The sequence below is a fragment of the Carassius gibelio genome, chromosome A22, assembly GCF_023724105.1.
Source record: "Carassius gibelio isolate Cgi1373 ecotype wild population from Czech Republic chromosome A22, carGib1.2-hapl.c, whole genome shotgun sequence".
Taxonomy (NCBI): Eukaryota; Metazoa; Chordata; class Actinopteri; order Cypriniformes; family Cyprinidae; genus Carassius; species Carassius gibelio.
This window is the reverse complement of record NC_068392.1, coordinates 2,741,925-2,757,080: the sequence shown is the minus strand read 5'-3', so window position 1 is coordinate 2,757,080 and position 15,156 is coordinate 2,741,925. Positions and strand designations below refer to the sequence as shown.

The following is a 15,156-nucleotide window of genomic DNA, read 5'->3' as shown; positions in this document are numbered from 1 at the left end:
GATATGTTGGTGTAGTCAGGTTGTCTTTTACATAGTTCAGCATTTATCACAATAATGTGCTCCTGATAACTTAATTATTCTTCTCCAATATTTTCCAGGTTTAATATAATTTGAAAAAAAGTAGTAAATAACAAAATTCCTATTGTATATATACAATCTCCTAGCATTACTGCTCAATAACTAAGCAATTTTAAGACATTTTAGTGAAGAAGGATAAAACAGACAAACCTCCTGGGACTGGGTGGAACCCGGATTATCAGTACACAGGAGTACTGGAAAGTTTGAAGTCTTGCATCTTTTTTTCTAAGCTTAAGATCAGAAAACACAAAATTTAACAGTTTGCAACAAGCACAACAAAACGTATGGATGTAAGGCAACTTGTGACACTGTCGCGGTTCAGACTCTTTCGTGTTTTAGTGTAAATCCGCTGTAGAAACATTGACAACTTAATTACTAATGGGTTTAAGGTTTATTAAAAGTAAATTACTTTAAAAAGAATGTATTTCTCTGACTCACCACAACAACATTTCCGTCAGACCATCAATTTAAATCAGTAGACGGGGATCAATCTCTTCTCGACCGTTGAATTCAAAAACGTGCACTGCACTCGCGAGACAGTGCTGCGTGAATATGCTAGTGCAAATGCAAACATTTACATTACATTTACATTTATTCATTTAGCAGACGCTTTTATCCAAAGCGACTTACAGATGAAGACAGTGGAAGCAATCAAAGACAACAAAAAGAGCAATGATATATAAAACAAACAAATTGTTTACTTTGTAAAATTAATGAAAATAATGAGTTTATTACTTCTTTTTGTTTATGTTTGGTGTTCAACAGATAAAAAAATTTAATCCATAAAGCTAAACTGTTAAGTTGTGGTACAGAATTTCACATAAATGACAAAGAATGAAATTAAAGAGCAGCAAACAAGGCTATAAGTAAGGGGCCGTTCACATATTGCGTCTCAGGCGCACCATATTCTACGGTGCCTGTAAGATGACATGGTCGGTTCACTTAGTTTTGTTGGGGCCACGACATAGTAACTCGTGGGACTTCTTTTGTTGAGGGAAAGACATCCATTTCTTATGGATAGCGTTTTCGACTCGTACCTTACACGTCACATCCTGATGTCACGTGTCATTACAGGACCTTTACGGGTTGTGTGTGAATGCATGCACATACTTCGGGTAATCACTGGCAGTGTGAAATGGGAAAAATCGAGTGACCTGGGAACAATTGCCAGGACTCTAACGTGTATTTTCAGGAATGGTCGTGTGAAAGGGACTCAGTTAATATGACGTTCCTTCAAATGTATATTTCATGGCCACAGCATGATATCACGTTCCCATGAGTTAATATGATGTCCCCTCAAATTAATATCTAGTGGCCACGACATAATATCACGTTCCCACAAGTTATTATGTTGTGGCCATGACAAAACTAAATGAACCGACCATGTCTCCTCAAAGGCTCTGTAATAATCAAATCTTTTTTTGTTAATGTTTTTAAAGTTTTTCTTTTGTGCTAAAAGTTCACAATAAAAGTTCTAGTAATATAAAAATGAAACAAACACTGACTCATATCCCATAATACTCGCTCAATTGATGCATTTTTCCTAACAAGGTTCAGGTCTAATGAATTATGAATCTTCTTGAAGAATTAGTAGAAAACTTCTGTTTTTTGTAAATGTTTATTTATCAGGTTTGTTTTTCTCCTTTGGCCTTTTGTTTTACAGGAATCAGACGAGACGACGGTGATTTACACCGGTTTCATCACAGAACAATAATCAAACTCTCCCTGTTTCTGTTTCCTCACAAACTATATACTGATTACTGCTGATATCTGGCTTTTACACTGTTACTGTTTCAACTAATTTTTTAATTTGTCATTTGGATTTCTTCTTAGTGATTTCTGAGTTTATTGTAATCCTTAATTATTGATAATTGTAGATTAACAAATTAACAAAATAATAAAAAATAATTAATATATAATAAATAATGCAAATGTTTATTCTCTTCTTTTAAATAATCTGAGAGTTCAATGAATTAGTTTTCCCATTTCTTGAATTCTTGGAACTAGAAGTCATCATAGTTTAATAAAAACTTCCACAGCGGTGAACGGGAGCTAGAGAAATTACAATTTTTGCATTTGTATTCGATTGAAGAGAAAAATAAATACAATACATGATGTGATTTAAATGATTTACCAGAAGAGAAAATAAAAATATAAAGAGACTGATTATGACACTCAGAAGAGAGAAGGATGTCGAAGTCACTGTCACTTCCTCAGCAACACCATCGCTGCAGGTTTTACTACTTTATTTATATATTTATTTAATGTAAGGCTAAGTTAAATGTATAGCATAATAAATATGATTTTAAAAATGAAAATATACAGAAAAAACGTATAACTTAATATAAGTGTCTTAAATGCATGAACACAGTAAATCAGATGCACGTAAAAGTGTAGTTCGTCACAATAGCAATGGTAGACTTTTTCATTAGAGCAAAAAAAAAAGAGCATTCAAAATTAGAAATCAATAAGAATCGGAATCACATTCATTAAAATTCAATTGATGCCCAACATAGTTTTTTATTTTTTTACTGGCAGCTATCTATTCACATCATTTTAATCCCTCATTTCATTCATCAAACCTCTCACTAACCTTTATACAAGATTGCTTGGTATGTATAAGTTCTATCAATTCATCTTCATAACGAAGTTGACATTGTTGACAGATCATCGCCCGCTCACTGCAATCGTCAGCCCACACCGGGGCATTCCCTCTCTCACAGCTATAGGATGCAGAGGTGGGCTTTGTTATCCTCTCATACCTATGACATCAAGTACCGAAAGTCAGAATTACATAGTAACACAGACAGACTGTCCAGACTGCCTTTTCCTGACAAAAAGAAAGCCACACGTGGTTCAAATGTTCTGCTTCAGTCAAGATTAAAGGGCTCCTGTAGCAGCTGCGGAGGTATGTAAGGGCACATGCAATCATCCAGTGCTGTCCAGGGTCACGGATATTGTCATGAGGGGAAAAGGTGAGAGCGATGGCCTAGGGGTTAAATGGTTCCTTTTTTGACATCATGAACTTTCAGAGAATAAGTTGTGTTCATTTACTTAAGCGATTCAACGAGAAGGACTGAATGTTCTGAGTTTTAATATCAATATTTTAAAGTGGAAGTGAAACAGTCAGTCAAGTTTACATTATTTAATAAACTGATTTCCAAAAAAAAACAAAAACATATTTAACAAACACGATTATGTTTAATACATGATAATGTGTTTGGTTTTCACCATAATTGCATGAATATCGAACACCAAACTGTTCTAAATCACGAAGTTTTGATCGTGGAAAACAAAAACATTGTTTTCATTTCGCAAGGCATAACGTGATGTAAACAAACAACACTGTTAATTTATCTACACTTCCCATAATGCACAGTGTTGCGTTTTCTGTTTATACATCTGAGAATACAGAAGGGAGGAATAGAGCCGTCAACTATTAAATTGAGTAAACCTGTATGAAGATATTTAACAGTATTTATCTGTGACAAACCCTGATTCTGTTTGATCTCTGTGTGTTTCATTGCAAAGTTAAATATCAGTTGAACCTGTTTGTGCAAATCCACATCCCATTTTTAAATGCTCTACTTTTGATCAGTTGTCATTCCCCATATTTCTTCCTCGTCTACTTCAATATCTTCATTTGTATTATTTTTTTTTCATCCTGTCATGTTTTCAGCTCGTCTGCCTGTTCCTGTCATCAGCAGAAACTGTTCTTCATCTTCATCATCCTCAGCGCCTTTTTCCCTGAGGTGCATGACAAGATAACTGACGACTTGTGTATTGAGTTTGGGCCAGGTGATTTCAAACACAACTTAAAGTCTAGGAAGGGTTATGCACCTAAAGTGCTTTCGACTCCATTTAAAGTGCAGGTTGTAACACTATCTCCTTTCTGTCCCAAAACACTGGTTGGGCCGGAGCCGCTTAATACACTTTTGCTGTGCCCTGTATGTGCGGTGTATATTTATACCAAGTGCTCTAGACTGTTCAGACTCTCGGAGCAGCTAGTTGTATGCTTTGGAGGGCGCACAAAAGGCCTGCTTGTACACAAAAGTCCTGTATTGTTCAAGCAAAGGCTGTCACACTGGATCATCAATGCAATTGCTTTGGCTTATGTCTCTAAGGGTGTAAAATGTCCATTTTGTGGCATCTGGTTGATGAGTTTAAAGGGCCCTATTTTAACAATCTAAGCGAATGGTCTAAAGCGCAAGGCGCAAGTGCACATAGGGTGTTTCCAAATCCACTTTTGTAAGTATAATGATGGGAGAAACCGTCTGCACTCTTTTGGGCATAACGTGCAATAAAACAATTTGAGTCTGATCTCCCATTTCCTTTAAAAGCGAGTTATGTTCGCACCTTGGCGAATTCGCTATTTAAATGGTGTAAATTTAAGGTGCACAGACTGAATGCGAGAGCAAATTAATCTGCTCATGCACAAGCAAATAGGAAGCCTAATTCTAAAACATGAAATTATTATCCATGATGATATTTTTAGATTTATGTAGCCTTCACAATAATATTATTTAACACTGTAATCCATTCATTTTTAATATTTGGCATATTTGTGTGCTATTGCGTGTCCCTGTTTGTAATAAGCAAAGTGAATGTGTGTTGTGGACCCGCCCAGAGGTGCATTTTCTACTAACATGCTCTGTAAATAACAAAAAAAAATGGTGCCATTGACTTTAGACCAGGTTTGAGTTGGTCTATGGCGCAGACCATTTTCACTTCCTCAAAATAGCAACCCACTTACAATGCAGCTAAATAAACCTATTTTTTAGACCAGCATGCCCATGGGCACGGAAATGCATTTGCTATATAAACAACAGGTACAGGACTTAAAAATGAGAACAGCGTCATGCTGAAACTAGCCCAAACACTTGTGCCTTGCCTTTTGTCACATTGCGCCAGGTGTAGGTCCTAAATGTGTTTCAGTGGGTCAGTTTATTTCTGTTGAACATTACATCATTGACCTACACAGGATGTTGTGGGACACTGGAGCTCGAAGTGACAATGTTCATAGGATGTGAATTAATCAGAGAGAAAAAAAGAGCTAGACGTTACATGCATTAACACTTAAAGGTGTGTGGTTAGTTTAGATGAAGGTGGATTTTCACACAACTACTACACGGAAGCTTCACATCATATTATTACTGAACCAGTTTTGAAGAGTTTATCTTTTCATATTTGTGGACTGAAAGTGTTGAAGATGTTTCATGCAGTTGTGTTCTGTTTTTGTTTGTGGCGTCTAGTTGGTGAGTTTGAAATGAGTTTTTATGCCTTCAGTTGTTTCCATTCTTGTACCATGTAATATATTACTGGTTAATTTAATTATGCAAACAAAAATAGGTATAAAGCAAAACTTTATTTTCTTTTGCAAAACATTTTTTTGTGTGTGTGTGTATATATATACGGCATTATATTGACTCCGTAGTCGTCAATCTGATTACATCTGAGGCCCGTTTAAAAAAGGAGATTAAGTGATAACTCTGAGTATGATAACCCTGAAATGAGGAAAACTGGGTTTTCTGTTTCAGAATGGGAGGTTTGTTAATACCGAGAAAGTATTAACAAACCTTACAATGTGAACCTAACCTGGTCAGGAGCAGGTTTTCTTCAGTAAACTCAGAGTATCAAGTCAAGTCAAGTTGAGCTTTATTGTCATTCCTCTACATTTGTGGACATACAGTGGAATGAAATGTCGTGCCTCACAGGACTATGGTGCTATATAAATACAGACATACAACAATTACGTAAAGCAGTATAAACCTATACACAACTAACCCACTGACAGATTTTGACTATAGATATACTATATATAAATGTTTACCTATACATAAACTAAAAAAAAAAAAAAAAACTATACAAATGCTTCACATAATACTGTACATGTGCAAAAAGAAACCTCATACTGTAAGTCAAGCAGAAGGCTGCGGAACAATGCAAGACGATTTGTAGTGCATGAACATGTAAACATATTACTGAGTGTTTTGTTGGGGATTATGTACACACAGCAGTGTGTGTGAAAAGTGTCTAGTGTGCATAGAGGAGAGTGTTACTACAGGTGGTTTGTACATGCCCACGCACCTGTGTTTAGCACACTTCGAATTGCACAGAAAAAAAAGATAGGTTCAGACAGTTTTTTTGTAATGTGGTAAGGTTGGAGGGTGGAGGAGGTGAGATGGTCCATGTTTCAGGAGGTATGGGGTTTGTGTAGGGTTTCAGAGGAGGGCAGGGTGATTTGAGTTCAGGGCTTTCACAGCCTGGGGGAAAAAGCTGTAGAGCAGTCTGGAGTAGTGGACTATGATGCTCTGGTACCGTCTTTCTGGTTGTAGGACCTTGAAGAGACTGTGAGAGGGATAGGTGTGGTCCTTCATGATACTGTTGGCTTTGCTGGAACAATGTGTAAGGAAGATGTCCAGGATGGAGGGCAGAGGGGCACCGATGATCTTTGCCTTTCTCTGTTCACTGTCCGCTGGAGGGTCTTGCAGTCAGCAGGACTGCAGTTCCCATACCAGACAGTGATGCAGCTGGTCAGCACACTCTCTATGTTGCCCCTGTAGAAAGTGGTGAGGATGGGTGGAGGGAGATTTGCTTTTTTCAGCTGGTGGAGAAAGTGTTGGTGATGTTCTGCCTTCTTGGAGAGTGACATGGTGATGGTGGTCCAGGTGAGATCCTCTGTGATGTGCACCCCCAGGAATTTAGTGCGGTTGACTCTCTCCAAAGTCGAGCTGTCGATGGTCAGTTTGGGGTGTCAACGGAGTTTCACTCGAAGTCCATTGTTAGTCCCACATCATTCAGCAAGCTGAACTTCCTCTCTGTAGTGTGCTTCATCGCTGTTACTGAACAGATCTACCACAGTTGTGTCTTCTGCAATCTTGATGATGTGGTTGGACCTGAACTTGGCAGTGCAGTCATGGGTCAGCAAGTGTGAAGGGCAGCAGGCTGAGCACACAGCCTTGTGGGGCACCTGTGCTCAGTGTGGAAGTGCTCCGACTGACTGAGGTCTTCCATTTAGAAAAATCAATTTACAGACGGAGGTATTTAGACCCAGCAGCTTCAGTTTATTAATGAGCTGTTGTGGGATTATTATGTTGAATGCTGAGCTGAAGTCGATGAACATCATTCTAACATAGTCATCTTTATTTTCTAGGTGGGTAAGAGCTAGGTCGAGGGTGGAGGACCGTAACCCTAACCCTAACCCAGTGTGTTTTGTAGGCTGGTTTTGATGTTGTGCATGACTAACCTCTCAAAACACTTCATCATGATTGCAGATAAAGGACAGTAGTCCAAGCTAATGTCATCCTTACATCGGTTGGAGACAGACAGAATGCCTGGTCATTGGGAGATATGGGCAGTTTTTATGCAGCTGTGTCATTCTGCATATTCCTTGATTTTATACCTTGCATAAAAGTGGTTGAGTGCATCTGGGAAGGATGTTTCATTATCACAGGCCTATGGCGGGGGCTTGTAGTCAGTGACGGTCTGAATGTCTTGCCACAAGCTCCGTGTGTCTCTGCTGTCTGTGAAGTGATTGTTGATTTTTTGAGCATATGACCATTTTGCATTTTTGATGCCACAGGACAGATTGGTTGTTGCTGTTTTGAGGGCTGCTTTATCTCCTACCAGCACTGACTCTACAAAGGCAGCAAAATCCTCTTTAGGACTGTCCACTGGAATGCATGCCTTTGACCGCTTGCTCAGGCTGGTGTATAGGAAAACACAGAGCGAGTGGTCTGGATAGTTATTAAGGCACTCAAGCTGAATTAAGTCCAGATTGTGAGCTTCCAGTGGGCAATCTCCATGCTCCACAAATTTCCACTTGAAAGGAGATAGATGATTTGAATCATTTGAGACTCGAACAGACAGATCCATAGATACATCTTTGTGTAATGATCAGAGAGATCAGACAGTCCAGGGAGCCATGGTGGAGCAGGGAACTCAGGAGGCCATGGCAGAGCAGGCAAACTAAAGAGCCTATAGTTAGTCCTATAGTTCCTAATAGGAGATTTCAGGTTACATGGCCAGATGTGGGAACAGAGGCCTTCTCTGGGCTGGATGTTGGGACTAGAGCACTTTCTGGGCTTAACTAGGGAACAGGGGTCCTCTCTGGGCTGGACACGGGAACAGGAGCCCTCACTGGGCTTAATTTGGGAACAGGAGCTCTCTCTGGGTTATGTCTTGTAGCAGGAGCTCTCTCTGGCTTAATTTGGGAACAGAGTCTTTATTCTGAGCGGACTTGGGACTGGAGCCCTCTTTGGGCTGGATGCAGGAAATGGAGCCCTTTCTGGAGCAGACTAAGGGGCTGGAGCTGACACTGGAGCAGACTATGGGGCTGGAGTCAACAATGGAGCAGACTCAGGGGCTAAAGCCAACACTGGAGTGGACTCGGGCTGGAGTCGACAATAGAGTGGACTCTTTGGCTTTTTGACTAATGATTCCTCATATAGGTTGAGATGAGGGAGATGGCTGTTGTCAGCTGAGGGCTTGGGAGTGAATTGTGAAATTGTGAAAATTGTGAATCAACTTGAAAGTGTAAGAGCCAGTGGGTTTAACAATGTAAGGACCAGTGGGCTTGACAATGAGGTCAGCGGGCTTGACTTTTGAGTGGCCAGTGGACTTGACTCCTGAGCGGCTGGTGAGCTTGTCTTGCGGCAGTTTCCATGATGGTGGGGGGAAAACGGAAAACAAAACTTTAAAAAGGAAACAAAAATTAGGAGAAGGGGCACCACTTACTGTTAAGTTCAGTGGAACGAGGAGCACAGAGATGATAGAGAATAACACAAGGAACCATCTTCATTCATCCAAATTAAGACTAACAAGCAGGAACACATGCGTAGCACAGAAGTTTGACATATAACACTGGATGCAGGATACAGGAAAACTCAGGGCTTAAATACCAGGAACTAAACAATTAACACCTGACATCAATGAACCTAATCAACAAGGGATAAACTGAGTAATGGGGAGCACATGACTAGCAAAAACAAGACACAGGAATACAGGGCTGACAAACTCAAGGGATTTTGTTCCATATATGAATCAGTTTTTTTTTTCTTTGTACTGCTGCAGAATATTATTTATTATTATTAGTTAATTTAAATGATTTAGAAGTATTTTAGTGAAGCTTCATCAAACCAACATCAATTAATTGTTAATCTGTGAACAACTCTGTCGAAAACTCTGTTCTCAGGTGTGTTTGGAGCTACAGGGCTGAAATCAGTGATAGTGATGGGGGGAGATTCAGTCACTCTAAACTCTGGTCTTTCTGAAATAAATGGTGATGATGTGATTCAGTGGAAGTTTTGGATTGAAAAAACATTAATAGCTGAAATCAATGTAACGGCCGACAGAATGACTGTATTTGATGATGTTCTTGATGGGAGATTCAGAGACAGACTGAAGCTGGACAATCAAACTGGATCTCTGACCATCACAAACATCACAACTGAAGACACTGGATTTTATAAAGTAGAGAACAAATATATTAATATAATTTTCATTCTTGGTGTCTATGGTGGGTTAAATATTTGTTTGAACTGTTTTATTCATTTGCTTTAATCTTTCAATTATTCAATTCAAATTTTAGTTTCAAACATTCCTTTTGTAAACAATCTTATTTAATAACACTAATCTGTGACAAACCTGTGTCCATGTGTTTTCTGTGTGTTTGGTGATACAGATGAAATATCAGTGAAGGAGGGAGATTCTGTGACTCTAAACTTTAATCTAACTAAAATTTTGGATAATGAACAGATTCAGTGGAGGTTTGGAAATGAAAGCAGTTTAATTGCACGTATCGATGTAGGGGAAAAATTCAGCACTGTAAATGATGATGTTCTTGACGGGAGATTCAGAGACAGACTGAAGCTGGACAATCAAACTGGATCTCTGACCATCACCGACATGAGAACTGAACATGCTGGAGATTATGCACTAGTGATAATTGGAGTAAAACGGTCATTAAAAGCTTTCCGTGTTTCTGTCTATGGTGAGTAGAGATCATTTGTTCTGTCCTTCAAAAATTCTTGTTTTTAACTGTTTGCTAATTTTTTATTTTATCATGTGAAATGCGTCATATAAACACTCATTTAACACACTGATTGAACTGAAAATAAGATTGTTGATTAGATTTGTTCTTATTTATCTTTTTTCTCTCATGTTTGCAGCTCGTCTAGCTGTTACTGTCATCAGCAGAAACTCTTCACAGTGTTCTTCATCATCATCATCATCCTCAGAGCAGAATTGTTCATTGGTGTGTTCAGTGGTGAATGTGGGTCATGTGACTCTCTCCTGGTACAAAGGAAACAGTTTATTGTCCAGCATCAGTGTGTCTGATCTCAGCATCAGTCTCTCTCTACCTCTGGAGGTGGAATATCAGGATAAAAACAGCTACAGCTGTGTGCTCAACAATCCCATCAGCAACCAGACTCAACATCTGGACATCTCTCAGCTCTGTCACACATGTTCAGGTACAGCAGAGATGATATTAGTTGATGTCGGCGCTGATATTAATGTTTATTGACTGATCTGATCTCAGTTTGGTGTTTTTATTCCTCAGACTCTGTCCACTGCTGTGGTTCTACTGAAGCTGTGATCCGATTGGTCCTCTCTGCTCTGGTGGGCGTGGCTACTGTCATTCTTCTGGTTTATGACATCAGATCCATAAAAACTGAATGAGACAATACACAGATTCGCACATCAGGTGCATGATTCATGATGTCATTTCTTAAAAAAAAAAAAATTAAATTCTGAATATTTGTGTCTATATATGTTCATCTTTTTCAGGAATTGAAATCTGAAGGAGACGCTGAACTTTAAAAATTTCTTCAAGTGTGTTTTGTGTGGTTTCTATATTAATATATATAAATTTACTTTGAATTATTCATTATATCAGGCTTTCTTTTTTCTTTTTTTATATAAATGTAATATTTGATTCAGGGTTTAAGGGCTTTTAAAATGTAATTGTCTAATAATGTTTTTATTGTACAGATGCAGTTTAAAAGCTTGTTGATTATATTTCTCTCAGATAAGACTCTGATCTCACTGTACTATTCATTTGTCTTCTGTATTTGCTTGTCTTTATCAATAAAGTTTTCTCACTGAGCTTCAAGAGTCTGTTTATGTTTTGTAGCATTTATAATATCGAGTGCCGTCTGGAGGAATACAGAAGTTCAGAGAGCATCATCTACAGTCCTACATTATCAAAACATAATTTTTAGTGCTGGGCAACGATTTTTTTAAAAAATGTGATTAATCGCATTAATGTATGTGATCAATTGCAATTAATCGCATGGTTATGCACAAAACGAATAATGCATTTTAAAGTAGTGTATTGTATTGTATATATATATATTTTTTTTTCATTTAAAAGTAAGCCTAATGCCATATGAATAGAAGTGTAAATTTGGTTTGCAAACACTTTAAACAAATAAGGTGCTGTTACATAGTAGCAGTTAAAATATTTATTGTAGCCTAAATAAACATATAACATTAATGTAATTAAATAAAATATAAATCAGGCTATTTGTCACCACCAAGACATTGACAATTTTATAAAAAATATTTTATAGTTTGCTATAGAAAAACAAGTTATGCTTGTATCATGCTGGAGTGCAGATCTCCAGATACATGCTGCATGATTGCATGAATATTTCTGAGTGGCTAAAGCGATAGAACTATAAAGTAATATATTGTGAGAGGGACATGTGTTAACGTGTCCCATAATAAACCACAAAGTAAAGAAAACAATGCACTCCACTGTGTTGAGCAAGTGCTTCTCTGCTGCACAATAAAATTATTGTCGGTGTTAATCAATTAATGTGTTAATGCAATAATAATGCTAACTTGCCCAACCCTAATTATTGTAAATATTATTTGCAAATGTTTACTTAATTAAGCTTCTTTTTATACTGATAAAAAGTTTTGATTTTGTTATTATAAATACTATAAATTGTCAAGAGAAAACCACATGTACATTTAAAAAAAAATGTTTATTAAAGTACTGAATATACACTGAACAAAGTTATAAAAGCAACACTTCTGTTTTTGCCCCCATTCTTCATGAGCGGAACTCAAAGACCTGAGACTTTTTCTACATACATAAAAGGTCTATTACTCTCAAATATTGTTCACAAATCTGTCTAAATCTGTGTTAGTGAGCACTTCTCCTTTGCCGAGACAATCCATACACCTCACAGGTGTGGCATATCAAGATGCTGCATGATTATTTCACAGATGTTTTTTTTCCCTTGTTCTAACAAAAAAATCCCGTCAACATGGCATCGTATCAAGAAATATCTGCCTCCACACAAAACCAGTGAAACCAGTGACACGTTGGGTGATGACATCATCATTTTAGAAAATATACTGATGGCACCGTCCACATAAAAATGCAAAGACTGCGTTTTCTGATTTTTCCACTCTGGGACCCGGTTTAAAAAAATAGTGGTTTCACCTTCCGAAAACACAGAATCTGTGTGGACAAAACGACTATCCGATAAAAAAAATTGTGCGTAATCACGGAAACACATCAAGCAGGGGCTTGTGGTCCGTAAAAAATCATGAACTGGCGACCTGCTAGGTACTGGTGAAACTTTCTGTCAGTGGAAACAACTGCAAATGCTTCCTTATCAATCTGGGCATAATCGCTCATTTAAGCAAATAGGCTTTTTCTGGCCATCACGCTCCAAGTGAAACAATGAAGCCCCAAACACATAGGACAAGGCATCGCAAACCACTGCCAGGGGTTTCTTTTCATCGTTATGCATCAGCACGTAATCCGTTCGCCTGAATGTATGCCATCTCATAATTTGCTCCCCACTGTCAAGTAGCGTACTGGTCAAGGAGGTGATGCAGGGGCTACAGGACAAAGGTCTAGGAAGAAAGTGATCGTAAAAGTTAAGAAGCCTCAAGAGTGGCTGGAGCTTTGTCTTGTTCCATGAAGGTAGGGCCTTTTTGAAAAATGGTTTAAAACGGTTGTTGACACTCCAAACTGCAATCTGTGGTGAGAGTTAATAGTCAGTAAGTCAGCTGGTTTGTTATCCAAAGGAAGCTGCAGATACGCTTGTTTCAAATCAAGTCATATTCACTTGTAGCTGCAACTTTGTGTTTGCATGAGTCATAGCAGAGGGCTGCGCATGGATTTTTGCACCACACACACTAAGCAGCACAGAACGAATCTTTGCGTCATCCTTAACATAATTTGCATGGAAAAAACACCTGCACACAGTCTGTTCGAATCTGCTCATCGCCTGTCTAGTATACTTGAATGACAGGAGGAGGCTGTTGTGTCTGGTTTAATCTGTCAGTGGATAAACAGCTTCTGCTGAATGTTTGTGGTTTCTGTGTGTGTGTAGTTTTTATGTGAAGCATTTCTTAATTTTCTCTCCTGAAAATATGAACCTCATAATCTTCTTCTCGACACAAAACATCTTTACGATGCAATGAAGTGAATTCATCAGCAGTCAATTACGAGTCTGAGCTTGCAATGCTAAATAACACAATACAGATATATAATACAATATTTCACACTTTTTATTGGTTTTCACACAGGAACAGAATTAATTTGAAAATGTAAAATCAGCAGAAGCTTGTTGATTTTCGTGATGATAAAGGAGACGGACGTGTGAGCGGAAACTATCTGACGTTTGGGGAGGATTCAACCAGATAAGTATCACAGTTCAGTCGTTTCAGATCAATCTTGAGTGTTTTCAGATATTTTAAGGGTTGCTGTCATTAGTTTTTATTTGAGAAGATGTCTCTGAAATTAGTTTGGTTCTGTTTGTGTTTCTGGCATCTGGACGGTGAGTTTGAAATGTGTTTTATGTGTTTCAGTTGCTTCTGTTCTAGTAGCATGTAACAAAATACTAGTTAAATTAGTCAAAGAGGATAAACATCTACTGATATTCTCCTACGGAAATAATTAAAGTGTGATTTAACTGTGACATCAAGATTGAACTCAGATCTGAACTGATACTCAACAGAATTATTTTCAGTGTGCCATTGCTCTCAAGTTTTTCTTTTTTATTTAGTTATTGATCTATATGAAATGTTTGAACTACTTTTCCATTCATTCCAGATATGTTTCTTTGCTGAATATTTTTCACTTCACATTAAAATTAATAAATGCTTGTGAAACCTCATTAAACCAACATCACATGACTTAAACTTTGATCTGTGGAAAAACTCTGTTCTTCAGGTGTGTTTGGTTTTAAAAAGAAGCCAGTGAACGAGGGAGATTCAGTCACTCTCAACTCTGCTCTTACTGAAATAATGGATGATGATCTGGTTCAGTGGGATTATGGACCTGTAAACACTTTAATAGCTGGAATCTATAAGCCGAACAACAGATTCACTGTATTTGATGATGCTCTCGACGGGAGATTCAGAGACAAACTGAAGCTGGACAGAAAAACTGGATCTCTGACCATCACAGACATCACAACTGAACATGCTGGACGTTATCAACTAGTGACCAAATCTAATAGAATTTCTTTCTTTCTCACTGTCTATGGTGAGTTAAAAAAAAAAGTTTATTTATGACAAAATTGAAATTATTATAATTTTTTTTTACATTTACAGGTTTGTATTTTATATTCTATATCAGATTGTTTTTAAACGCTCTTGTTTTTGAATACCTTTGATCATATGGTTCTTTTCGACGTTTCTTTCATTTTCACAGCATGTTAAAATATCACACTCTTGACCAACTGTGCATCAGTAAAAAAGATTAAAGACTCTAGCTTCGATATTTGACCACTGTTTTGGAAAAAACATATTGTTGCAGTGACAGTAGTTTAGTAATTTATGTTGCACAAAATAATAAATCCTCGTGTCATATTTGGTATAGAAATTCTATCTAGATATATTTACACATGTTTACTTCACATTTCTTCAGACAGAATCATAATTTCTATTCATTTTCTACTGATTTACACAATCTGATGAAAATTGCCATGGGCTGTCTCGATGTGCTGCCTTCACGTGCTATCAGTAGCCAGATAACTAACAAAAGATTGACTCGTTCTCAAGTCAAGAACCAGTTGCATAGGTTTTCGGATCACCAGTGGTGATGGG

General features: G+C 37.7%; 2 protein-coding genes across 2 annotated transcripts in view; both read left to right on the top strand.

Moving 5' to 3' along the window:
* LOC127942797 (uncharacterized) overlaps positions 1–15,156 on the top strand; it is a 94,035-nt gene that overhangs the window by 77,943 nt on the left and 936 nt on the right. The window lies entirely within an intron of this gene.
* LOC127942421 (uncharacterized) lies at positions 6,480–10,758 on the top strand. The gene is made up of 7 exons (XM_052538119.1): positions 6,480–6,611; positions 6,723–6,818; positions 6,903–7,065; positions 9,272–9,549; positions 9,761–9,771; positions 10,210–10,550; positions 10,640–10,758. The coding sequence occupies exons 1-7, from the start codon at positions 6,480–6,482 to the stop codon at positions 10,756–10,758; spliced, it is 1,140 nt and encodes a 379-aa protein (XP_052394079.1).